This window comes from Poecilia reticulata, chromosome 17 (genome assembly GCF_904066995.2).
Source record: "Poecilia reticulata chromosome 17, P_reticulata-male-v2, whole genome shotgun sequence".
Lineage (NCBI taxonomy): Eukaryota > Metazoa > Chordata > Actinopteri > Cyprinodontiformes > Poeciliidae > Poecilia > Poecilia reticulata.
The window spans coordinates 16,164,557-16,191,330 of NC_088846.1; the positions used below are offsets into that span (position 1 = coordinate 16,164,557).

Genomic DNA, 26,774 nt, shown 5'->3' on the forward strand with positions numbered 1-26,774 from the left:
GCAAGTTCTAAACGAAAGTTATTAGGTTTCTATTAAAGTCCCAACATATTTTAAAGTTGCTTTCATGTATTCATTTTGACAAATAGCAGAAAAAAAATCATGTCATTTGTTTTGTTTTTTTACGTGAACAAAAGCTCTTTTTACTGTGACCTAAATACATTGCGACTAAGGACGAACTGAAACTAAGTTCTAAACTTGAGACAATGTAATGACAAGCTACTCCACTAGAGGACGCCATCATATAACTTTGGTATGATATGCTTCACACGTCTGCCTGTTTTTTCCATCCATCCATCCATCCATCCATCCATCCATCCATCCATCCATCCATCCATCCATCCATCCATCCATCCATCCATCCATCCATCCATCCATTTTCTTTACACCTTTGTCCCTTAGTGTGGTCGGGAGAGGTTGCCTGTTTTTTCTCCCTACTAAATCACCGTTTCTACAATCTGTTTCTAACTGCAAAATGTAAAATGAACAAGTGAGACCAAAACAAATATTATCATAGAGATGTGTTTTAAATGTCACACTCTTAAAGCTGTGACCAGCAGGACTATCTTCCAATGTTTTATTATTTATATAGTTAAATCGGTCTGGTCCACACCTTACATACATTCAAGGCTGGCATGAATGACTATAGTGGATTTTTAAAGAACAGTTGTCAGTTTGTCTCTGGCTCAGAGATTGACGTTGGACCCCACTAATATTTCCATAAATTTATCTGCCAAGTTAGAAGCTTCATGGCTTCAGCCATCAGCTAAACTCTAGCTTGCTCTTTTTGACGCAGAGCAAACTTTTATCTACAAATGGTATGGTCAACAGCAATGAGAACAGGGACATGTAAGCACAGTGTTAGTTCACTTGATATGTTTGGGATAATTCACATTTTGGAGCACCCAATATTGTCCAATTTCAACTGTCTAGCTGTTCAGTAGTATTAAGTGAACTACTTATAGACGGTCCTCCTTGTTTCAATCTCATCCACTTTGAGGACGTGAATGTTACCCTGGCAACAACAGAATGATGCTGCCACCACCATGGTGGTCCAATGTATTGGGTTTGAAAACACGTATCACTCTTTCAATTTTGGAACAAATCTATCTATCTATCTATCTATCTATCTATCTATCTATCTATCTATCTATCTATCTATCTATCTATCTATCTATCTATCTATCTATCTATCTATCTATCTATCTATCTATCTATCTATCTATCTATCTATCTATCTATCTATCTATCTATCTATCTATCTATCTATCTATCTATCTATCTATCTATCTATCTATCGGACATTAATTCCGATGATAAAATAAACTTCTGAGCTGAAGTGCTGCCTTATAATCTCCAACCAGTAGGCAAGCATATGAACAAGTGAAGGTAAGCTTGTTACGGAGCCATAAGAAAACAGAAACACGTGTCTGTGGTGAGGGAGTGAAGGCAGTGCTAATTGTGCCGACAGACCTTTGGCCCCAGCTCGCTCACGGCGCACTGAGGAGTTGAGCTCGCAGAGCCTGACACCTGAGAGCTCTGCCTCAGCGACACGCTTCACTTTATTTCGGAACTAGGAAAACTCGCCTCGTTTCTTTTGCGGATATGCGCCGGAAAAGAGGGCACACCTCCAGGAGTGGGACATAAACTTCAGGCATTGTCAGACTCTAAAATTAGCGAAGGCGCAGATCCACTGAAATATCTTCTCGAGTAAAAAAAAAAAAAGAAAAAAAAAGGGGAATACATTTCATGGACAGCTCCAGATGACGAGAGCTCCTCCACTCAGGCGGCGGGTTGGGCTCAGCATCTACAAGGATCTCTGATGGAGAACGCTCCGCGGCGGAGGATAGGAGCTCATCTCCGGGCTGTGCTGCTCTTGACCTTTTGGACAACGCTTCTCAGGGACGCGGACGGCCAAGAGACTTCCAATGACTTGACGGGGTTCAGTTTGAATCCGCCGTACTTCAACCTGGCAGAGGGCTCCAGAATATCTGCAACAGCAACCTGCGGCCAGGATGAAACTGGCGCACCGAGAGTTGATTTGTACTGTAAGCTTGTCGGAGGACCAACTCTGGGTCTCCCTACTCAAAATATACAGGTAAGGGAATAAAATAACTCTATATATCTATGTGTAGTGTTTGTTTTTGTGAAATGACACAAATAAAATAATTAATATTACGATTAGTAGTATTATTATTGCTCAATTCAAATTGTAAAGACAAGCATGGTAGCCTTTATTACACCAGCCTTTCCTTGCCCTGACCAACTTGTACAACTGCCAGAAATACTTTTACACTATAGTTTCCCACATTTACTAGAGGAAGTCTCTTTCAGCAGATCTCCAGAGTTCTCACAGGAATTCCACTCTTAGGAATTCCTGATCCACATGATTAATACTCTCCACCTCATTTGTGAAGTTGATGTGTTGGCTTTTCCTGGCCCTTAAATGACAAAAAAAAAAAAAATTGTTCTCAGGGTCAGTTTTGTGACTACTGCAACTCTTTGGATCCAAACAAAGCCCACCCGGTGACCAATGCAATTGATGGGACAGAGCGGTGGTGGCAGAGCCCGCCTCTCTCCAGGGGAACGGTCTACAATGAAGTAAATGTTACCCTGGACCTTGGGCAGGTAAGATTATCATGTGCACAAACATTTGTTTTTTTAGCTGTGTCCTGCTGTGTGTGGATAATAACAGGGGTGGACAAGTCTGCAAGCTTGTTGGACTTTTCGGCACTGCAGAAAATAGGAGCTGTAGCGTCTGTGCAAAGCAGCTTTACTTGCATCTGTCCGTCTAAATGGATATTTACAGTGTTTTTGTTCCTGTTTCCCAGTTCGCTCTTTGTTTTTGAACATGCAGTGTGTTTGTGCTGCAGGTATTCCATCAGGTGTTACATGATTATGTTTTCAGTGGGAGCTTCATCACCTCAGCAAGCAGTAATCATGCTTTGCGGCTGGATTCCTGCCAGGAATCAGATTCACGCCCCTTTGGCTGGAGAATTTGCCTCCATCACAACCCGTGTCTCTGACAGGAGGTTGGCTAGCGGCCCGTAAAACTGCCCCCTCACCCTCGCTTATTTGCTGTGAGGAAAGAAAGGATTGCTGTCTCTGGATTAGAAATCAGAAGCATGCAGAATCGGATTTCAGATGTGTAGGTGGACAAGGGAGCATTGACTGGTTTTGGACAAGCTGCAAAGGCCCCCCCACCCCTCTACACCTTTGGCCTCCCTGTGGACACCATGTCTGACAATGGGTGCGGGCTTTTCTGTCTTCTGTTTTTAGCCAGCGTGAGCTGTGCTTAAACCCTGCGCTGCTAAATATAGTGTGCCCTGACAAAAGGATGGACACATGCAGGGCCTTTAGAGATGTCTGACTTTAATACGAGGTAATGCTCAGTTTATTTGGGAGCAGAGAAGGCAACATTACTGCATTATAGTGTGCTAAAAAAAGAGTGTGACTCGATCAGTGATTGTGACTACCTCCTGCCCTGCGCAACACTCATCCCCATCATTGATCATAACCAAAAATATATATATAACTGCCACTTTTTAAACGCATTGAGCAACACTCATATTGCCACCTATTCTGTTATATTGTTCAAATGTTGTGAGAAGAAAAAATAATCATTGTTTGAAACATCAGACTTGGGAGATGTCAAAGTTGATTTAAAGTAGGCAGGATGTCTTAATGAACAGGCTTCTGAATTCTTCAGTGTCTTACCACATTTTTATTGTGTTGCAACCACAGGTGTCAGTGTATTTTATTGGGATTTTACTGCATGTGCTACATTATTGTCATTAGCATCATCCATCCTCTTCTTAACCCTGACTGGTTTCACTGAACTTGTTGAAGAAGTGTTCAGTTCATAGTTGTTAATAATCTTCCACTTTGAGTCTATTTTCACTTTCTCCAGAGTTACTATGGTCTACTTGGCTGTTTCTAAGATTAATATTCTCCTTATTCCAGCTTGTCAGTTCAGGTGGGCAGCGGTGCTTTGGTGGGTTTGCAGTTTTGCTATACTCTCTACATTTTTAGATGAAGATTTGAGCTGACTTCCATAATAAAGTAATACTAACGTAGATATTATACTTTCAGCTTCTCCACATTTTAACCCTATCCCCTCTAATGTGTTCTTTGGGCTTCGTGATGTGGCGCGTTTATGATTTCAACTGGACTTAATAAGATTACACTATGTACATATAATTATCTCCTTATAAGGTGATTTCTGGAGGCAGTTCATTACACTGGATTTTATTTAGCGGTAGAAGAGTAAAACATGCTGAGCACTGATGCATTTTTCAGATTTTCTTTTGTAAACCATTTGAATAACCATGTTTAACTTTTACTTCAACTTCAAAATGATGAACTACAGTTCTTTGTGACAAAACTTTGAATATTCAATAATTTACCTGGAGGCTTAACTACCCTTTCCACTGGCTCACAAGCTATCTAAGAACGCTGTCAAATGTCTGTCTGTTCTCTGTGGTTCTTTGATAGCTTTGTAGATTCTTTTGAAACCCACAGGATAAATGATGTGTTTAATGAAAATGTGTGGGCCAGACAGACCTGAATAGGTGCTGTGGTTTCCTTTCAAGACAAATGCAGGTGGCTGTTCAGCTGGTCTCTGTAAAGCTCCAAGCAGATACGTAAGATGGTGGTAGAGGCCATGTTTATGTTAAAATGTATGCGGTTCAAAGAAAGGTGTTTTTTTTTTTTTTTTTTGACAATGCTGTTTCCGGTTTCTTTGTTTCAAAATAGGTCGTTTGAAGCACATGCTGCCAAAATCACAGCTGAAATAATCTTATCCAAATCTGAACTCAGTAGATTTTTTTCATAATGACATATTTGAGTAACCCTTGTATATCTCAGTTACGCTGGTATGGGTTGCTCTGAAATACTATTCAGGTGTGTACTTACATCTCTGATCCTGATTGTAGAACTTGTCCTGAGTTACCTCAAGGAGCTTCGAGCTCTTGCTTTAGGGAAAAAAGTTTGGACAGTTGCCTTGTAATAATTTGACAGATATTAATGTTCTTTCTTTTCTCTGATATTTGTGCCCTGTAATGCTGCCTGCAGGTCTGAAATTTCTGTCATATTGTGGAACATTTCATCTATAACCTAGCCCTTGAATACCCAATAAATGACTGACTGTTGGTGATAAGAATTTTACAGCAATCTCATGATTTACATATGGATGTATGTGTTTTTTTTTATGTTGGAAACCTTGCAATGACTGGTGGTTGTGGGCTAGGGCAGTCCCACAACCACCAGTAACTTCATCAGTAACTGAGGATAATAACTCAAGAACTTGTAGTACAAACTGTGTTGGTTGATAGTAAACCGTTGTGTTTTTGAGTTAAAAATGTTTAAAATTGACAGGAAATTTGAAAATATTCCTTGATAATTATGTGTTATTGAAAGATTGGAAAATTAATACCTGAACACCAACTACAATGTCTTAAAAATTGCATACATTTTAAAAAGGCTTAAATAAATAAGCAATGCTTAGCCTGGTGGGGGCACAAGTAAAGCCTGGTGGCCCGCCAGGCTTATAATACAGTGGCAGAAATCCTGCATTGTCAAAATTCCTATACCTCAGGCTTTTATATGGTCACAGGAGCAGCTAAAAAGACAAAAGGAAATGTCCAAAGCAAATACTCAGTGTAAGACAAACAACTCTATCAAGTATCAGTTGAGTTTAGTGCAAAATATTTTGAGCTGCTCTGCTAAACACCACTGTAAGGAAAAATCTGCCTTCACTCAGAGAACATCTACTGTTTGCTACTGGCTTTCTTAACTGGTTGTCAGATAAAATTTAGTTAATGATTATTTGCATGTAAATATGAAGGAGCTGATTGTGGTGTGAAATTAATCAACACCATAAAGATGAGTTGTCCAAGCACATTGATCTTTGCTTCATCAGTAACTGAGGACAATAATTCAAGAACCTGTAGTACAAACTGCGTTGGATGATAGTAAACCAATCTGGGAATGACAGATTGGTTTAAGCATGTTAAATACAACTTTGAAATTGATGGAAAAAAAAATTGAAAAAAAATACAACTTTGAAAACAAAGTCACTGACTTGGATAACTACCATTAGCTTTAAAAGTTACAACAATGTACATTTCTGCTTTTTGTCCTTTCGTACACTGCAGCAACAAAGATAGTTATTTTTATGAAATTATCACTAAGAATTATATGTGGGCAGCCATATTGGATTATTTAGTTTTAGCCTGGTGAGAAGATGTTGACTTTCACATGTTCTTACCTAAACATTTTTCCAATTTTGAACTTGGAAATTTCTACTTTTTAGTAAAAACAGGACACATAATTATCCTATATCCATCAATCAAAATGTGTGTACTGATGGCATTTGGAATATATGGTTTTCACTGTGGAGGTACTTGTTAAAAAAATAGTTAGAGAAATCTGGGTAAGACCGTTTTTGCATTTTTGATTTACAAAGCAACATATAAAATTAAAATATCTCTAAAAAAATAATGTGAACTTTTCAGAAATCAGCTTAGAATATTTTTCTGTGCCACAGCAAGTTCGTCCTGTGACAGGATCCATCTTTTAACTTCCTTCAATTTGAATGGTTCTTTATAAATGCCAATGTGAGCGTGCAAGCTGCTCCCTGTTTCTGCCTTCTTGCCCTTTGACCTATGACCCATGACAAATCCCTTCTTCAATCTGGAAGTGACCTCTGTGGTCCTCAGTCTGCGCATTGTAGAGGAAATTGCAGCAACTCACCAAACTTTGTTGAAAAGTATTATTGTGGAGGTTTGTTGGGCAGCTTCTGAAAAACGAATATTTCTACTTTTCTTACATGCAATGGGAAATGACTTTGTGTTTTATCTGGCACAGACTTAGAGTTTACTTCTGTCTTCTGTCTCTGACCTAAAAAGAAATGCAATTTTTTCCCCTTTATTTAAAAAGCCCCATTCACAAAAAATAACTTCACTAACAGCAGGATTCATTACCTCTATATATTTCCCCACATCTAAAGACGGTTAACAGATATCTGTGCACCATTTAATAAGTTCATTGCACAGGCATCAAACCGCCTGGTCCTTTTCCTGGAAAATTTAGCACTTGTTAAACTATTTACAGGGCACAGTAGGTAAGCCATTGTTCTACTAAACATTTACACCCTGTTTCAGACTGCCAGTCGCTCACTCGTTTTTTTTTTTTATTCTTGGGAATGTATTTTAGGAGCCATGACCACACGTGCTTATCTGCCTGAGTGAACCCAGAGTAGACCATGTGAGGCAAACATACCAGGGCTCGCTGCTGTATGCCTCCTTTTGATGAGTTTAAACTGATTGGTTTCACTGAATGAAAGCAGAAGACTAACTGAAAATGTAGTATTGAAACTTGTTGATTCAGGTTCATTGGGTTCTACTGGTGTTTCATTCTGAAGGTAAAAGATGAACATCATTTTGAAGTTCACTGTGGACGTTTATTGGCTCTGAATTTTGGCTAGATCCCAAAATATGCCAATTTCTTTTTATGATTCAATAATTTCCTACAAAAGTCGAGCATGATAAGGCTGCAGCACATTGGTTCAACTTTAGAGGATGTAAATATTGTAAAATCCCTGACTGGATTGTGTAATAAACTTTGAGGGGAATTCTGACATCCAGGTTAGTCGAACAAACTTGGCTCTTTTCACAACCCGGCAATCTCCACGCCACAAAGCTTTGAAAAACTCAATTTTCGAGACATTCCCCAGGAACCTAATCCTCTCTCTCAGGGGTGCAACTCCCACCAAATTTGGCTTGAATGTTTTATTTGCGGCTGTCGCCCCCTTTTGTGCGTAGAGTCCTCCAAGGCAGGTTTTGTGTGACAACCTTTCTGTGCTCTCTTGCTGTCACAAAGCTTTGGTTCTCCTAAAGCCTCATTGAAAATGACCTGGCCCTCTCTTTTCACAGGATAAATGGGTAGAAATAGACAGGTGGTGTAATTTTGTGGGGATAAAGTGGGCAGAACACAAAACAATTATGAAGACATACAAGCAAGGTAAAGAGATGGCACATTATTTGCATCTCTTCCAAAGTTGTAAGTATTAGAAAACACATTTTTGTTTTAACAAAGATAGCTAAAACAAGACAAAACAACAACCTATATTTGTTGAAATAAGGAATAATAATAATAATAATAATAAAAAAAATTACTGGTCCTTTCAATAAGCATAAGGTCTTGATATGTTGTGCACATACAGTATGTGCTGTTATTACAACTGCAATAACATTCTGGTTTTCCAATGTTGATATTTCAAATTTTGAAATGGCATCAGTAAATGTGTGATGCAAGCTGAATGAGACAAGATGCTCTGCGTTCCCTGACCCACAACTTACCGGCATCAGCGTCGCTAAGCAGGAAACAGTGGGTCAGGTACAATTCCAGCACAATTATTAGTGTTAGCGGCTCTTGAGTGCTCGTTTTTACTGAAATGCAAATCAAAAAATATGTATATTGCCTGCCTGCCTGCCTGACTGAGCCAAAAGCATGAGAGCATGAGCCAAAAACAAGTGTCGAAAATCCAGTCAGTCTTGCCATAGACATGTGACTTGTTGCAAGGATTTGCAGGTACAGTGCAGCTGGCTCAGCCCAGAGACCAAATTGGCTGTTAGACATATTGATGCAGTGACGATTGAGGTGATGTAAGTGACTGTGTTTAGTGGGGCAGTCCGAAGAGGAGGGCAAGCCAACGCAGTAGATATTTACTGCTCCCCCCGAAACAGCCACTGTGTGTGCTTATCATTCGCAGCCTGGACTGAAGAGCGCCTCATGTTTGTCTGTTGTGCTGAGGCTCCACCTAAATCTGGAGCTGCGGTGTGGAAAAGTTTGTGGAGGTTAATGTGGTATCTTTTCACCTTTTCAAGGCCTTTGCCATCAATTGGTGGATGGCAGTGCTAATCACTGGTCACAGGTCTACTGACGCAGTCATTGATGCAATGAGAACTGTTAGGAGAATAGCCATTTTCCTAGACCTATATGCAGGGGTGAAAGTAAGGGGGTACGGCAGGGTACTGCGTACCCCTAAAAAATTTAGCAGGGGTACACAGTACCTGCAAGAGAGTGGAGCGGCTGTCTGCTGTAAAAAAATGAATGGGTTCACTGTGCAGCCGCGAGTACACCCACTAATTAGCTGTGACTGATTCGTTTTTCAAGAACAATCTAAAACACGACTTAATCAGTTATTAAATAACTTTTTTCCCATTTCATATTGTTTCTGAACTGTCCGTGCTATAGAGCAGGGCTCCAACACGTCAATCGCTGAGGGTTTTGAGTCGAGCTCAGCATGAGGTAACAAACGGAACGGCGCCAGGGCGTTGAGACCAGAACGTCCTCCTCTGGGTCCTTATCAAAACATTCGTAACTATATTAAAGAACAACAACAAAAATATCAACAAAACGTGTTCAAATTAATGATCCATCAACAATAATAACCTCAGTGATTATTGTTTCAACAAGGTGTTGCACAATTCTGTGCATTTCGGTTCCATTACCATTACCATCAGAGCAGGAGTTTAAAATTAACTAATCAACCAGGGGAGGCTTATTAATGATCGCAAAATAAATATCAAGCCTGAAAACCTAATATCGTAATGGACTGAACGTTTTTAACATAATCTCTGGTCGGCTTGTGGAGCGCGCAGGAGAAAAATATCCCAACTTCAGAAGATGTGCTTTAACCTAACAGAGCTCTGTGGTTCATCCTATCAGTATGAGAGTCAGGGTGAGGAGGCGCCATGTTAGGAAGAAAAGTGGAAGCTGCAGGATCTTCAGAACAAACAGGTCATGATGCTGGGCTACTGGTTATCTCTCTATCTGGACACAGGATCAATAGAACCAGTTTAAAATCTAAAATGAATAGTTATATTCCAGACATGGAAAACTGGGATGCATCCGTGCCATGATGTTCATAATTTAGGTCTCATGGCATCTCAAGGTGTCAACATTGCAGCCAGTGGGCTGAGAGAAATACAGCTTTATTTTGTAGCAATTCAAGAGATACCCAGCTTATATATATATATATATATATATATATATATATATATATATATATATATATATATATATATATATATATATATATATATATATATATATATATATATATATATATATATATATATATATATATATATATATTGATTTTTGTATTTTTTTGTCACAGTACCCCCAAGAATTTAAAACTACTTTCACCCCTGCCTTTATGACAAAGGTGTAGCTTAAATAGCAACACCCTTATCAAGCTGTAAAGCTTAGGTAACTTGAAAATAATGTATTTTGCATGTTAAAGAACTTAAAGAGCATTTTGCTAACCAAGAATCTAACAATAAATGTAGTTATTGACACCAGCTCTATATATTAATTTGCATGGCTTTGTATACATCACACCATTTACTAGCAAAGCATTTAACACAGGGGAACAATGAAGTGCAAGTTCTTGAGCAGCTGCAGGCTAAAGCTTTTAAAAGAAAACTGCAAACAAGTAGAAACATGTGTGATCATTATGCGTCTGTAACACCTACATGCATTTCTCTTGTAACTTTTAGCCAACTGTTCTGTTGTTACCACATAAATTCTGTCATGGAGACAGAGAAAATATACCAGACACCCTCCGTCTCCCTTCTTTGCCCCACCTGTTATAGGCAGACAAACAGTTGTACATTGCATTGTTGCAGAGTTGGGGGTTGAGGGGTAGAGGCCATGGTGTGGAGGGTATGTTGGGGGTGCTTCCACTCCACCCCACCACAGAATGTTCTGTCTGCAAGACTGATTCACTCCAGCAGAAAGTGTTGCCACTTCTCCTTTGATATGAGCTCTCTGATCTCTCGTCAAGCTAGCTGAAGCTTTCTCACATTCCGTCTAGTTTTCAGCTGTAGTTTTACTACGCTCTTGGAGCTGAATGACTCTTTGGTTTAATTGGATTTGTCATCCAGGGAATCACATCTTCATTTTTTTCTTTTCTTTTTTTTTTTTTTGTTGCAGTTTTAAAAATTGCATATCGGAAATTGCAGACTGCCATTATAAACCATTATAAACCTTACAGGAGAGTTTTAAACAACCATAATGTGCCAAAAGGAGGTGTGGTTGCTTATTGTTGACATGAAAAAAGGGTGTAATGAGCCCGCTTGCAATTAAGGTCATCGACACAGAAAATGTGTGATGCGTAAGTTAAGTCACTCATGAAAACAATCTCTGAATTGGAAACAGTTTTTGCCTAGGGGTTATGAGAACAATTGGAACTTTAGATTTACAGAAAAAATCAACTAAAATTCGGAAAAAAAGAGAACACGTTGCAATCTATGCACTATTTATTAAACATCACTTGAGCATGAAGTAAACAGCCAGCACTGAAACTGTAACATTTATTGTTTGCGAGCATAATATAAAGCATGTGACGATGTCTGCAGATATTGTTAAATCAATAACTGCTCTTTCTAAACACTTCCTTGGCATGTTAAGCCACAAAGATTAGCTTCATCTGCAACTGTTTCTTCTTGGTGTTTGAGCCAAATGACTGCGAGAACGTCTGGCTGCAGCTGCTGCCTGAATATAAATCAGTATTTTAACTTCCAGCACATGTTTATCATTGCCTGATGAGATTTTGTTTTAGGACCAAACAACAGAAAACTGACTACATATAGACTGTTAGAGTTTGAGTGGTGTGTCTTGCAGAAACACTGAATGACTTGGTAACATGAAGTAGACTATTTTACAAAGCAAAAAAAACAAAAACGCATGCCAACACACATCAATGTACATCACAATAACATTGCTGGTCAGAACCAAAGCTGAAATTACAATATGTATCTCAATGTTGCAAGAATTTTACTGTTTTGAATCATAGATTTTTTTTTGCTGGTGCTAATTTTTTTCACTGTATTGATTTAGGTGAACATTGGACTCACTATAGAGCCAGTGTTGCCAGATTTGATAGGTTTTCACCTAACTGGGCTTCTTTTGAACATGTCAAGCTGGAAAAAACAGCTATGGTTGAGTTGTATAAATTTGGACTGCTTTTTGTTTGTTTACAAGGTATTCATAGGATTCCGTCAGAAGATCCTATGACTTCGTACTCATTTGATAGTCATTTTATTATTATTTGTTAGCTTCTCAGGAAACATTTTTGTTGGTGTCTTACTTGCTAGATAAATCACCGTATAAATCTTCCCTTCATTAACACAAATTTGAACTAGACCCCTTACTATGTTGTTATGCGTCAAAACCCAATTTTGGATTTCCAAATTGAACATCATCACTTTTCACAGTCGGATGACTCATGTGCTTTGTGCTCATTTTGTCGCTTGTACATTTGACATATTTTCCCATTTCAGTTATGGAAATCAAAACAACTTGTAAACTACAACCATGAACAAAAAAATTAAAGGAAAAATTGTTAAAATGTCTAATAACTTTTCAAAAATGTTGACAAATATGTCAAATCTTGATTGAAAAAATAACGTTGTCTTCAAACACAAAAACCTGAGCTGCAGTATATTGTATGTCAATGTGCTGCAGTTCAGTTCTAAACTGCAAATAAAGTTTATTCATTTTTAATCTATGTAGAAATATTTACTAGTTGCATTTGATGCCAACAGCGTTTTTGTATTTATTCAAGTCTTTATTCATGCATTAAAAATCTAAAAAAAAAAAAAACAGACAAAAATAAATGCCTGGGCTAAGAAAGAGCATTCTTGATTCTCTCTCAAAAAGACATGGGGACGGGTTTACTAATCTTGGGCCAAAATACTTTTTCCTTTTCATAATGTCTAATAATCAGAGAAAAAAAAATCTTTGTTTCCTTAGATGGCACTGCAGTGAAAGTAGGCACACGTACTTAGTGCATCCTCTTAGGATCATTCTGGAAGCTCTCTGAGTTAGTAATTTTTTCTGCTCTGTTTGGAGCTACAGGAGGCTTGGAGCCTGTCCTGCGGGTCATAGTTCATGAGATGGGGAGCACCCTGAACAGGTCACCCATCAATCACAGGATCAACATAAGGACACACAAGAGAAACAGCCATACACCCACGTACTCAGAATCATCAATCAAACTAATTCACACAACTTTGGTGTGTAAAAGGAAACCAGCACAAAAAACTCCCAATGACACAGAGGAATAGACTTTAACCAGAGATGTGTAAGGCAACAGTCTTAACCAAACAAAACAATAAATAAATACAAAAATCTGCTTGGGTTTTGTAGCTGATGATTATTAGAACAGGGGTTTTGAATTTGTAGGAGCTAAACCCCCCTCCGAGCTAACACTCCTGCCCAACTGTGCGATTGCTGGTAGGGTTAGGATTGGGGCTATCCTAACCCCGTAAACTTTTTGCTGTTGCTATACTTGATGTTCCATGCATACATGTTTACCTGAAGATGTGGAGTTTACCTGGTTTAGATTTGTTATATGAGCCCATGGTGAATGAACAGGCAAAACAATACACTTCATTTAAATTATAAACATGTATAGAAGATATAAATATATATAAAAAAATTATTTTAGCTGAGACATACAGATGGTATGGCTATTTTATTGGTGCTTAGCATTAATTGAGTATAATCTAAACACCACACCTTACCCAGATTTTGTTGCTGACTATGTCCATTCCTTCATGTCCATACGACTCTACCATGGTGTTTTAGAACAATGTCTTGCCTGTGTATGTTAAATGTTTTCCTGTTTCCTCCCTCACTCCAACATGTATGGTAGGTTAATTGGTGACTCTTAATTGACCCTGGGAGGGAATGTGTGTGTGTTTAGTTGTTTTGTCTCATGTGCTTTTGTGTTGCCTTTATAATCAACCAGCGTCCATCAGGAGCCTCCCACCCCCATCCCAGTGACCCTGAATGGGACAAAGCAGTTACAGAAAACAGACGAATGGATGTGTTGTTTTGTGTACATAATGTCTCACAGTGCAATCAAAGGTTAGGTCACAGTCTTCCTGGCAGTAGATGACTTTGTTGTAGTTGTTATGACTCTTTTGCTATCTATGACACTGAGAATTTTTGTCACAAACCATATCTGCACTGAAAGCAATTTGTGTTGTTTTTACCTCTTGTGCTTTTCTGATTTGCCAAAGGTCACGCTAGAATAAACATGTTAAAATTATCCAGCGTGGTAAACGTTTGTCTAGACCTGTAATCCAGGACAGAGGCAAAGTTGTCCCAAACAACTAAAAACAGATAACATTTTGCTTTTGAGTTGTTGTTTTGCATAATAAAAGCCTTTGTTTGGAGAAGAACCAAGAAAAATTTCTATTTTTTGCTGGAAAACAATGGAGGAAAAAGTTAAAATGACATGTTGGTATTTATATTTTTACTGTTTAAATCAAAAGCAATTACTTTTAGGGAAGTTTTTTTCAAGATTATTAACAATTTCAGCAAAGTTCTTAACACTATGTCCCGACTTTGTTTTCATAATTTAGGGATTAATTGTGTCTTCAGTTCTATTTTTTTTCCCCGTGTGAGCAAGAAAAAAAATCTTTTGTTATTAGACAAAAGCTGATAACAAAAGCTTTTGTCTTGCCTTTTCACAATAGAGTAAAAACTAGTTGTTGCATAAATTATTGTCTTAACGATGGATTTAAAAAATTCCTATTCGGATTATGTTACAGCCGACCATTTTGTCCAAAATAAATAGATTACACTACCTTACAAAACCATTCATATAATTTAAACCTTTCTTAGATTTTGTCATGTCACTTTCAGAAACTTCACTATATTTTGGTGATATTTCTGTATAATAGTTCAACATATTTAGCCTCCTGAACCTACGCATTACAGCTTTAATTACAGCTGGCAGATCTTTTGTGGTATGTCTTTCCCAGCTCGTATACTCAGACACCGAAATTTCTGTTCTTTCTTCTTTGCAGAGTCGCTCAAGCTCAGTCAGCTTGGATCAGGGGTCGTGTTTACAAAATATTTTTCATATTTCACTGTTTTTTTTTTGTTTTTTTTTATTAAACGATGAAAAGATCTGAAGGCCATACGTCACTTTCACAAATTACAGATTAGGCTTGTGGTAAACCCTAATTTGAACTTCTTGTAGTATTTGTTAACCAAGGTGTTTCTTCGGTGTACATTTAACAGCTTGTCCACCTGGGCTGCAGATCAGTGCAGGTCCTCCATTACCATGGGCTTTTAACTGCTTCACTGATTAATGCACAAAAGATTGAATTATGCACAGGTGGAAGACATTTATCTAATAGGGGGATATCTGTAGGCAGTTGAGTTCACTGCATTTTCCCTTCATTTCATTCGGTGGTGTCATTGTAAAAGGGGCTGAAGGCAAATGTATTTCGAGTAAACATATTAACAAAATGACTGGATCAGAGTAAGTAAGACAAAGGCAATGCAAGGTCTCGTTTAGATCCAGCTTGTCCTTTGCTCCTCTAATAAGTTTGCTGGAGGTCATATGACTTGTCAGATTTGACACATCACTCTGACTGAATATCTGTCAGAAGTAAATTTTCTGCTTTATATTTGACAATTCGTGCACAGGAGAAAATGTTGAGGGTTAGCGGAGTTATTGAGTGGTGCATGTGCGTGTTGTGTATCAAATCTAAATTTCACATTGCTATGAATGAAATGTGGAAGGAAAATTTTAATGTAGAGTTTTAAAAATGGTGTTTGGTCTTGGGGGACACTGATGGCTCTCTTGTTCTTACGTGTCAACATGCAAGGAGAAGTCTTCAGTCCCCTTACATGAAGTAATGTGGCGCACCAAGGTCAGGAATTTAAGGAGCATGACCAAAGGCGAGGAAGGCCGTCTACGGCTGGCACAGCTAACCCCCTGACCTTTTTTCACGCTAAACCTCTTTGTGCAACACTCACAGCCAAAGCTGCTGTGGATGCTGGGTAAACAGGGGCTCAGCTCAAGTGTTTTCCAAGTCTATTAGCCACAAACTTGTCAGTGTGTTTAAAGTCTTGTATGACAATGGAATCCTCCATTGAGGGTGCATGGCATGTCATCACAATATTTCAAGGCCCTCCCCTCCAAATGTGCTGGACAGGAGTGTGTGTTTAGATTGGCAGGATACAGTTGGAGAGAAAGCAAGGCCGTGCCAGGACATGCTCCAGGGATCGTTCTTCCAAGACTACAGGAGGATCATCCTATGTATCCTTATAAAGGACTTGTATAAATGCTATTTGCAGTATGTAGTAATGTTTTAGCTTTAGGAAGGAGGAACACATTTAACACAAAACTTCAGATTTTTTATGATTAAAATGAAGACTGACCATAATTGTTAGAGTTTTTCACAATAAGCTCCAGCATCTCTCACCTTTGGGGTTCCAAGACTCCACTCTGGGTCGCTACTTTTTAATCTGTGGATGTTGCCTTTGATGTCCATTTTACAAATCAAAATATACCCATGTCTTGCAAAATAGTTGATCCAAATGGTTCAGCTACCTTCTGAGCATGTCAGAAGGTTTGTAGGGGCCAGCTAAAGAAATAGCACTTGGCTTACGTATGTTCAACTAAGAAAAGAACTAAAACAGGCAGGATACTGACCCTCGAGAGCTGACTTTGGACACCGCAGGAACTTAAGGTTAAATTTGTTTTGTCCGCTTTTTATATTCTCTGAGTTTATTCATGTTTCCTGCACAGATAACACAGGCCACACACCGACTCTGCATTTTATTTATCGAAAGGTTTGTGGACAAGAAAAACAATTTGTTTTCAGCAGTAGAGTTATAGGGCTTTCTGTTTTAGAGTGTCTGACCTGAAAAGTCAGAAAAATGTGTTTTAAACCATTATCCTCTTTGAAGAACAATAGGAAATCCGATTAAGATTTTGTTGTTGTTTCTTTATTGATTTCAACTTTTTCTTCCAGTAAAATGTCCCTTGCCGCTCCATGTATTCTCAGTATGAGGGATTTGTTGGAGAGTTAAGGACTCAATTCCTTAGATAGAAACCTTTTAAAACCAATTTGGACAATACACTAAACTTGGCTGCCTTTTTTTAATAACTAGGATCAAATCAAGTCTGACTTGACAAATGTGCTTCTGGAAGACTGGCTATAAATTCCTATAAACACAGCCCTAAAGCTTTTGGCAAGCCTTCCTAGAAGAGTTGAAACTGCTATGGTTGTAAAGCTGTAACAAGCCTCTGCTTCTGGGCCGACATCATGTTAAACTCCATGGATTAAAACTAGGCTGCCACTCAGGTTCATATGTATGTGTGTGTAGGCAGATGACGCAATACCTTAAATATACAACGTATATGTTTTCTTCCACACAACGTTCCAAAAAGAGTGTTCTGGAATATTGCTACATAAAGGAACAAACAAGTTCAACTAGCTAAGTCATCAAAGCTCTGTACATTTTTATGTGGCTTAAAATATCTATTTTTGTCATCTGCTTTACAGCAACAAGTGTCGTGAAAGGTTTTCAATCCTGTGTTGCTGTCAGTGATGGGCTTCTGCAAGCAGTGCCAAGCTTTGTTTCGGGGTCATTAGACCAGAGGGGGAATGTGTTGCTATGTTTGGTATTTTCAGATGGGTCTGCATGCCAGCCAGCACGTCTCTTGCCACCCCAACCCCTTTGCTACCCACCTTGTCTCTCTACCCTCCTCCATCCTACTACCACCAAACCCCTCTCTTCATGCCATCACAGCTCTTGTGAACTTAAATCTCCGTTCAGTCCACAGCAAAATAAACAAACCAATAGTGGGTCACTTTCTTCTATTATTAGACAACTTCTCGTGTGCGCCATTCATGTCTTTTTTTAGTTATCTGCACATCCTGTTGCATGTGGGTGGAAATGTTCCCTGATTAATTTAAAAACACATGCCATTCAGACGTCAGATTCAGAGAGGGCTTCAAGACTGATAAAGGTCTGCTCCTGATTTGGAACCGGATGATTTACTTGGTAAGAGCTGGAGTTCACATTGTGACGATAAATATGGACACACAGTTCAGCAGTCGATCCCTGAACTTGCTCACAATGCAACAGCCAAACAGCGGCTTAAGTTTGAGGCCTTCACTTCCAGGATTGGGAGAGGAATTCATCCAGAATTGTGGGTAATTGTGAAAGAGTAAATGACTCCTCAGCCGAGGCTTTGCCGTGCTTTTCTTTTTCTTTGAAGTCTTAACCCAACTCCTTGCCTCATGCAAGGAGAGACGGATACTTGAATATTTCAAATGCCCGCTGGGCTTTTCATTCTGGCGCTGAGGGATGCTAGACGAGTGTGGGCCTGCCTTCATCCTTGCCAAAAGAGACAGTCTGTAGAGATGTCTTTTATTAAGACAGAGCACCACATTTTACCTACAGCCTTTCCATTCATCAACTGAAAACCGAGCATGCTGTTTCGAGGCCAAGCAATCCACCGATTTAGACAATCTGCAACTCGGCCTTGCAGAACGTCACAGGGGCGTGGTCAGGTGAAGGTAAGGCTTTTTGTTGACACTGCAGGTGTCACGTGGAGGGCTTTCCAACAAGTAATGCCAAATCCCAGAAGATCAAACAAAATGGACTTCTACACAATGGCCAATCAACCTTAAGCCAATCCCTTTCAGTGCTTGATAATGATACTGGTGAAATGCAAACGAAATGCACTTCAATGAGCATAAGGAGTCAGATAGAAACAATCGCCGACTCCCCCTCTTCTGCCCTTGCATGGGCTCTATATTTTGATGGGGGTTGAGATAACGACTTCAGGGAACAAACTCGAATCAGGTGGGCTTAGCTAGTGTCTTTTCACTAGCATGGTTGCACCTGCAGAAGTTGCATTCACTCCTTGCTAATAAGTGCTCCTTCCTGTAAGCCGAGCTCTGGCTGAATGCTAAAGGTAAACAACGCTCTCAAGACCGGAAACTGTTTCAGTTCAAGCCTTTTATTTGTACATTTGTTGTTTGAGAAGTTAAAAGAGCTATGACGAATTTGTACTAGGACTCCTTGTTTTCCTTCCAAGAACGGAAATAAGAGTACTGGTAGAGCCCAAAGCCAAGCCTTTCCTCTGTACAGTCAGTGCAACTCAGGAAACTGGAGGCTTTTGCCAAAATCCGCTCTGAGCGGTGAGCAGTGAGTGCCTTTTGTTTAGACGCCTCTTTGTGCTCTGATTTTCAGCTCTTCCATGTGGCATACGTCCTAATCAAGTTTGCTAATTCACCTCGTCCTGACCTGTGGGTGCTGGAGCGCTCTGTGGACAATGGGAGAACATTTACCCCTTGGCAGTACTTTGCTCGTAAGTGTAAATCCCTCTGTTTAAAAAATGGTTTTCTGTAATGTAAGTTGACTCACAGGATATTTACTCACTTTTACTTCCTCTCTGTAAAAGGTTTTCTTTTTAAATCAACAGAAGAAAAACTGTTCATAAGTTTGCATCAAAGACACTCAGTGATTTTGTGTGGATTAAATGTTTTTCCTGTTGGTATTTTAATATGTTACAAAGTGTTACAAAGGCAAGAGCAAAAGTGTTGCAAGTATTATAAAGCCATCAAGTAATGCAGCTCAGTCAAACCCCATGCCCCTTTTCAAACCCCTCTGAAAAGCCAAAAAGAGGGCTGTTATCTTAATAATTCCCAGATTTGCAGTGACAAGTTAAACTGTCTGCCGTAAAAAAAAAAAAATTGTGAAGAAGGATATATGTGTGATTAGGGGTGTAGGCTTAATCTATGCACACTGATTATCTGCTTAAGACGATTTAAGACAGGAAATGCTTGTCATTGTTCCCTTCACTTTTCGTGTGTGTGTATGTGTGGTCTACCTCATTTCGTCATTGTGCATTAAAAAACCAGCCCACATAACATAAATCAAATTATATTAAGCTGCAGTTATTTTTTCAGAGCTATAAAAGGTTTGTTCTGGTTGGAATAAGAGGTAAGAAATCCTCAAAACGCAAGAGTCAATGTGACTTTTTATTCCCTTACTAAGACCTTTTCTGCTGTGATCACTGACTCTAGTGGACTAGTATACATGACTTAAGCCTGGCTCTAATGTGAGACCTTGGTTGCTGATCTTAGTTATTTAAGAATACGTAGCTACTTTTACAGAGTCCCCCGCCAATACTTCATTAAAATCAATGCCATGTATATGTTTAAAAGTAGATTTGGATTGAAAAATTGTATTTACACATATAAAGTTCTGGAGACTGCATCTGAGGTTTCAGACTCGATGAATACAGCTGAACCCGTTATTTTTATGTGGAGAAGTTTGCTAGAATGCTAGGCTGATGATGGAGCGTTAGAGCTCTGTTTTGATATGACTCTTTGATAATTCTATTCAACATGTTTCAGTGCTGTTCCAGTTACTCGAGCATGGACAAAACCGAGAAGAAACATTGCTCCTGCTTTACGAACCTATTGTGCTGCTTTGAGTAAAAATTAATCAACCTGAGGCGGGACAGCTGTGTGTAAGGAGTGGGCAGAAAGAAATTACATGACACAGTCAGAATGCGAATAGAGATCAGTGCTGTTCATTCTGGGCTTGTGGTTGCTGTCTGTGAGCTCTGCTCAAGAGATTTTTATACTTGGCGGTGAGAATAAGAGACACAGTTACAGAAAAAAACAAATATGCAGAAAAGAAAGAGGACCAACTGGGTCCATTATAGGCGATGCATGTCCCCATGACGCCAAGAGATCAGTTATGTATGAGATCCCCAACAATGAGTGAACTGGGGATCCCAGACTTGCTGGCTTGAATTTGACAGTGTTGCTGCATTTATAGCAACTGTTCTACAGTAAACCCTGCATGTCATTACGAAGGGAAAATAGTCATGGAAATAAAAGATGCATATGTGGAGGAATATTCTACAGTTTTAGATTTAAAGCCAACAAAAATGTTGCTCGCAACTCTGCTTGCTTACTTTGCAGCTCAGCTTTATGAAATATATTATTTCTCGGCTCTATCACAAAGAGATTTTTTCAGGTTTTCACTCTCAGCCTTTCACTTGGAGTGCACTTGATCCAAATTCCTGAAAATGTATGGCCTATTCTGAGCTTAGCAATGTTTTAACCTCAAATGATTTATTCCCTATTATACTTCATTATCCTTATCTCAGATGGTTCTGAGATTTTGCCCTGTAGTACTTAAAATATTCTCTGAAAAAGATATGGCAGAATATAAATTGATAATTCCAAATAAAATCCCTGAAAATTAAAATTGAGCTACACCCTTGTGGTTATTATTCTTAATATGTGGCTTATTTGCACAAAAACCTGTTAATTAGTTTAGTTTTACCTAGAAGATAAGAGTTGTTTAACAACCATGGAAAAATGTGTGATGAAGACTAATTGGGCAAAATATTGTAAAAATGGTCTTATTCAAAAGAGGTGCAGGAAACCCATAGATTCCATGTTTCCTGTTTCATTCTGATCCATTTCTGATAATTAAACACCTGTGAAGTATTTGGTATTCTGCTACAATTGTGATTTATGAAAAATTCCAATAATTTAACCATAACATTTTGATTTTTTTTTTTCTTTGCCTCACTAGATTCAAAACGGGAGTGTATTGAGAAATTTGGAAAACAACCCAACAGTCGTATTTTTAATGATGACGACCAGATCTGCACCACAGAGTATTCGCGGATCATACCTTTGGAGAATGGAGAGGTGAAACATGAAATATCCTGGCAACAAATGCCAGACAAGTTTGAACAACAATTCTCTTAAATTAAACGCTGTACTTTCCAGATTGTGGTTTCTCTGATAAACGGCCGCCCGGGCTCCAAAAACTTCACATACTCACCGGTGCTCCGTGACTTCACGAAGGCCACAAACATTCGCTTGCGCTTCCTTCGCACCAGCACTCTCCTAGGCCACCTAATCTCCAAGGCCCAGAGAGACCCCACTGTCACACGCAGGGTAAGACACAAACCGTACAACCTGACACTAAGGTGACATGTTGGCATCCTTTAGTTTCCCATTTGGACAAAGTTTAGTTTTATACCTCCTGCCTGCCAGATTCCTTTTTGCTGACACAGTCACACTCCCCTGTTCACCCATTACGGTTTGTGGAGAACTAAGTCTGGATGAGTGTGACAAGTCCTCTTTGGAAATTTTTTTTTTTTTTGATAGGGACAGGTTTGGAAAGCTTTCAGTCTGCAAGTGTGAGATATAGCACTTCTGGATAGCAGGCTATTAAAAGAAGCAGAGTACCAATTTTAAGTGGCTGGTACAGAACACTAAGATGTGTTCAAGAGGAAATTTCTTAAAGACATGTCATCTTAGGGAAAACATTTTTTTTTTTTTTTGCTTTAATCTATTGGAAATATTAAGTCAGCTCATACCATGAATTCCTGAGCTGTTCAAATTTGTCAAATGTGACAGATCTACCTGTTGGTGCTGGTGCTGACATTTCTTTGTTTGCTGATAGTATTTTTATAGTATTAAAGACATCAGCATTGGTGGTCGCTGTGTTTGCCATGGCCATGCCCAGGTCTGCGGTGTAAGTCGGAATCTGGACAACCCAAGCAGGTCTGTAAAACTGTCGTTTTTATGGGGATAAAATTATCTTTTTTACTTCTCACGTTTTAAACGTTTTAAGCTGTTTTATTTACATCTTTCACAACTGTTAACGTCAAATGTAAATTTAAATCTTATGTTCATTTGCTAACATAGCTTAGTTGTCTATGTGGACTATTATTTCTGCTGTTTAAAACCAAACTAGCTAAATTGATTTTTGCTGAAAACAAAGGGGCATAAACCACAGTCACAATAGGCAAACCTCATCTTTCAAATCTTTTAATGATGCAATCAAGAGAAATGATTCACGGCTGCAGGAAGAAAAAAAAAGAACCTTTATTCCTTTCATAGTGAAGCTCAATGTAGAGACTTTTTATTATCATAAAGTAGTGTGGGAGGAGATCCCACATGTGGAACACATAAATCTGTGAGATAATTAGGAAGGAATGCTTCTTACTGCAGAATAATCAAAGAGAAAATGTTGCACAATCAGGGAGTCTGAGAATGGAGAGATCCAACCATGAAAAATGCAGTGAAAAACAAATAAAGACTCTACTTCTATGGATGATCACTGTAGGTAAAATACTGCTCTATAATTTTACTCAGTTGCCAAAAAGCAGCCACTCATTAACTCAATATATAATATATATATTTGATTTAGAAAAATACTTGCTCTATAGTGAACGTGAGAAATTTTCAGACAACATGTCATCAAACATAAGTGGTTATGCCTTCCCGAGAGGCTCTTTTTGTTCTACAAACTCAAAAAAGTGAGTTTGTAAATAACTTATTCAGTTTGAATAACTGAATAAAGAATTTAACATATTACTTATAACCAGAAAAGGTTGTAAATTAATAGTCTAAATTATAAAGTAAAAGGAATACAAGTACGTCACAACATCTGACAGCTTTTGGGAGAAACTGCTCTTTAGAAACCAAACCTATCCATTGTTGTGGATGCTAATATTGCATCTCAGAAATCTTACCTCTCCCCATATTATTGATACTTTACCAGTTTGGGGCCAAAACAATTTGATTATAAGTCGCATTTCCAGCTTAAATTAAATCAAACGTGACTCTGTGTTAAGGGCAACACGGTTGTCATAACTTCATGGCGATAATGTGTCAGCGATATGCAGCTTAAACTGTTGTCTCAAAGGTGTCAAACATCACAGAGTCACTATGTACCGCCATCTCGTCCTCTTTCTTTAGACTCCAGTGTGAGTGCCAACACAACACCTGCGGCGAGTCATGTGACCGCTGCTGCCCAGGCTTTAACCAGAAGCCATGGCGTGCTGCAACTGTTGACAGCCCCAACGATTGTCAGCGTGAGTGTTTTTTTTTTTTTTCTCTTTTTTTTTTTGTGCAGCGCTTCGTCCAACATGTAAGGCACATCTCACTCTGCTCCTCCCCGTGTTGCCGGCTCTTAAATTACTGCCCCAGAAGTGGGCCGAAGTGGCGTCTTGTCTCTGATATTAAATCCCAGTTGCTGATGCCCTGATATGGTATTGTATGTAATCTGTGTCGGTGAAGATTCGACAGGACATTCCACATATTGTTTGTGTGATGAATAACTAGCCTCACGATAGCTGCTTTTCGTCTGCCTACCTTGCTGGCTGGTGAGTTTTACGTTTTGCAGGCCTGTGTTGGCCTAGATAGTAACATTTCTGAAGTGATCCACGTCTCAGAGAGACATCTGAGCCTGGCTCTGCTGGAATCTTAATTCAAGTGGACTGATGACATATTTTCCACTAGAAAATACAGTGCCTTGTAAAAGTATTCATGCCCTGAGCTTTCTTTATATTTTCTCACTTTCACAACAACAAACCTATTTAATTTTATCAGATTGCCCAGCACAAAGTACTAGAAATAGTTTATAAGGTAGAAAGAAAATAAAACATCGTTTTTATTATTTTCATTTTTTTTTTTTATTAAAATTTGGAAAAGTATTGTTTATTCAGCTTTTTTTTTTAAAAAAAGGATTATGTTTCCTGTACCTATGTTTTTGGCAGCCTCAAACAGGTTTTCTTTTGTGAATGCTCTTAATTTTGCTCGATCGACCAAATCTGACAAGCTTCTTTGTCGCTGGGGAAAAGTATTTTCACAACATGAAAATGCTGCCATCATCATATTTCACTGTGGGGATGATGAGTTTAGGAGCATGTGCACATGTTTACTCTGTCCACCACATCCATTGTTCCAAACTTTGAACAGGATACTTTGTTGTTTTCTTTCAAAAATAACTTTCGTCTTGCTATTCTTCAATAAGAGATTTAAGCTAATCCACTGCTCTATATCTAACCTGTCTGGTGTCTTACTTAGTGTTTGTTCACTAATATTCTCTCACAGGACAACTGTATTTATGCTGGGATTAAAATATGTACTCTGTTTATTATCTACTTAACATCTGTGGTATGCCAGTTGTAACGGTTGAAATATTAAAGGTGACTAAATATTGCATGCACGCTGTCCTTTGCGATTGCGATGTTGCATGTATTGTTATTGTGATTATTGCTATTCTATATGTTGTGTAAGGTATCAGGGACTAAATACAAATGCATGCCACACTTTTCAGATTCTACGTCTTTTCATTACACTACAGACTTTCAGGCCAAAGCAACGGGTTTGTCTTTTTTTCAAAAAAGCTGAATATGATACATTTAGGTTTGTGGATGTAACTTGTCAAATGTCAAAACGTTGAAGGGGTACGAATACTTTTGCAAGGCACTGTGTTGCCTATGTGGAGCCACATATTAATTCATTTGGACTTATAACGGTAGTAGACTACCGTTAAAAATGCTTGAAAATGATTGAGCCCCAGGCGCGCTACGCAGCCAGAGATTACACTATTAGCAATTTAGCATTTATCATTTCTCTTGTAACTTCACAAGCTTTAGGAGTTTAAACACAGGTGGGAGGCAATTCAGTGGGAGGCAAATATAAATGCTCTGATTTTGTGTTCGTCTGCATGTGTGTCTCGGGGCTTTCCACCTCAGCCTGCCAGTGCTTCAACCATGCCTCCGACTGTTATTACGACCCAGAGGTTGAAAAGAGGAGAGCAAGTTTGGACACCTTCGGCAGGTACAGCGGAGGAGGAGTGTGTGTCGGCTGCCAGGTACGAAATGTGTATCAAGTTCACACTGATTCTTGTCAACGCATGCGTGTGTCCTTTTATCGGTTAAAGAAATAAAAGAGAAAATAAATATCACACTTGTCGATGTAGTTCTCAGTGAAAACCAGCATGCTGTGCGATTTGCTCGAAAATTAGCTCCCAAATTTGTGAGGCGAGGAATGCTTAGATCCATGTCTCTTTGGCACATTGCCCCAGTTGTTCAAATAAGTTTTACGCCCAATGGAAATATTAAATATGAAGATTTCAAGTGTAAAAACCAGACTATTTTTCTTAAATTAGCTGTCCAATGCACAACACTTGCTTCCTTTGTTCTTCAGCACAACACTGCAGGAATAAACTGTGAGAGATGCATCGAAGGTTTCTACAGACCTTTCGGAGTGCCTCCCGAGTCTCCAACCGGATGCATACGTGAGAACAACATTCTCTTCAACCTTTTGACTTAACATAGCTTTAAATTTGTTTACCTTTTAGGATAATTTCCGTTGCCAAATATCTTCATACAAATTGACATGGGTTGTGACACTGCTTGGTGACACTGCTGCTCGTGCCCTTGTTTTTTATTTTATTTTCTTTTTTTATGTGTTTGACTGTTCATGAAAATGTCGAATGCGCCACCAGTTATTTTCATCCCTCTGTCCTCACAATGGTCCTCACACACAAATGACTAGATAGTGGTGTGGAGGCAGTTAGGGATAAAATAAATGGCGTAAATGTGTGGTTTGGTCTAAAACTCGTTGGCTTTTCATTTTCAAACTAATGCATCTTTTCTTACAGTGGCTAATTTTCCCCTCAAAACTGAATAGTGAATAAAACAGTAAACCTGTGACATTAACTGAAAATCTAAATGTTAAAATGTTTTAACATTTAGTATACAAGATAGGAAAAGTTAATACAGGTGTAGGGTAAAGTAAATGTATTTTTCTAACACACTTTTATTTTTGTTTGAGTTGCTTGCTGCCGTTTTTTCCGGGTTTTGTCAAACGTTGTCACGACACACATCTCAAGGCCTCCATGTGATTCAGTAGATTACTCTTCACATCCGCTCTTTGCTGTGGCTCCGATCGATACAGAGAGCAACGCGTTAGCAGGGTTTTCCACACTGTGCTAATGCTGGTTGAATGTAGATACCGTCCATGCATGACGGCGTGTGATCTGCAGAGTAACAAACGAAGCCTAAATAGAGTTTTACTCAAAGAAAGGCTTAAGCGTGTTGTTTCAGA

The 26,774-nt window shown here is 38.8% G+C and overlaps 1 protein-coding gene across 3 annotated transcripts in view; it reads left to right on the plus strand.

Moving 5' to 3' along the window:
• Positions 1-1,490: 1,490 nt before the first annotated feature.
• Positions 1,491-26,774, plus strand: part of LOC103479641 (laminin subunit alpha-3) — a 69,721-nt gene continuing 44,437 nt past the window's right edge. For 2 of the 3 annotated variants that reach the window (XM_081598785.1, XM_081598786.1), the window contains exons 1-9: positions 1,491-2,095; positions 2,473-2,625; positions 19,084-19,201; positions 21,451-21,569; positions 21,651-21,821; positions 22,333-22,433; positions 23,634-23,749; positions 25,418-25,536; positions 25,872-25,962. In XM_081598785.1, the coding sequence (XP_081454911.1) occupies positions 1,820-2,095; positions 2,473-2,625; positions 19,084-19,201; positions 21,451-21,569; positions 21,651-21,821; positions 22,333-22,433; positions 23,634-23,749; positions 25,418-25,536; positions 25,872-25,962 (1,264 nt within the window). In that variant the 5' untranslated portion in view covers positions 1,491-1,819. The remainder of the gene's footprint in view (positions 2,096-2,472; positions 2,626-19,083; positions 19,202-21,450; positions 21,570-21,650; positions 21,822-22,332; positions 22,434-23,633; positions 23,750-25,417; positions 25,537-25,871; positions 25,963-26,774) is intronic. The other variant, XM_081598787.1, reaches the window with a different exon arrangement.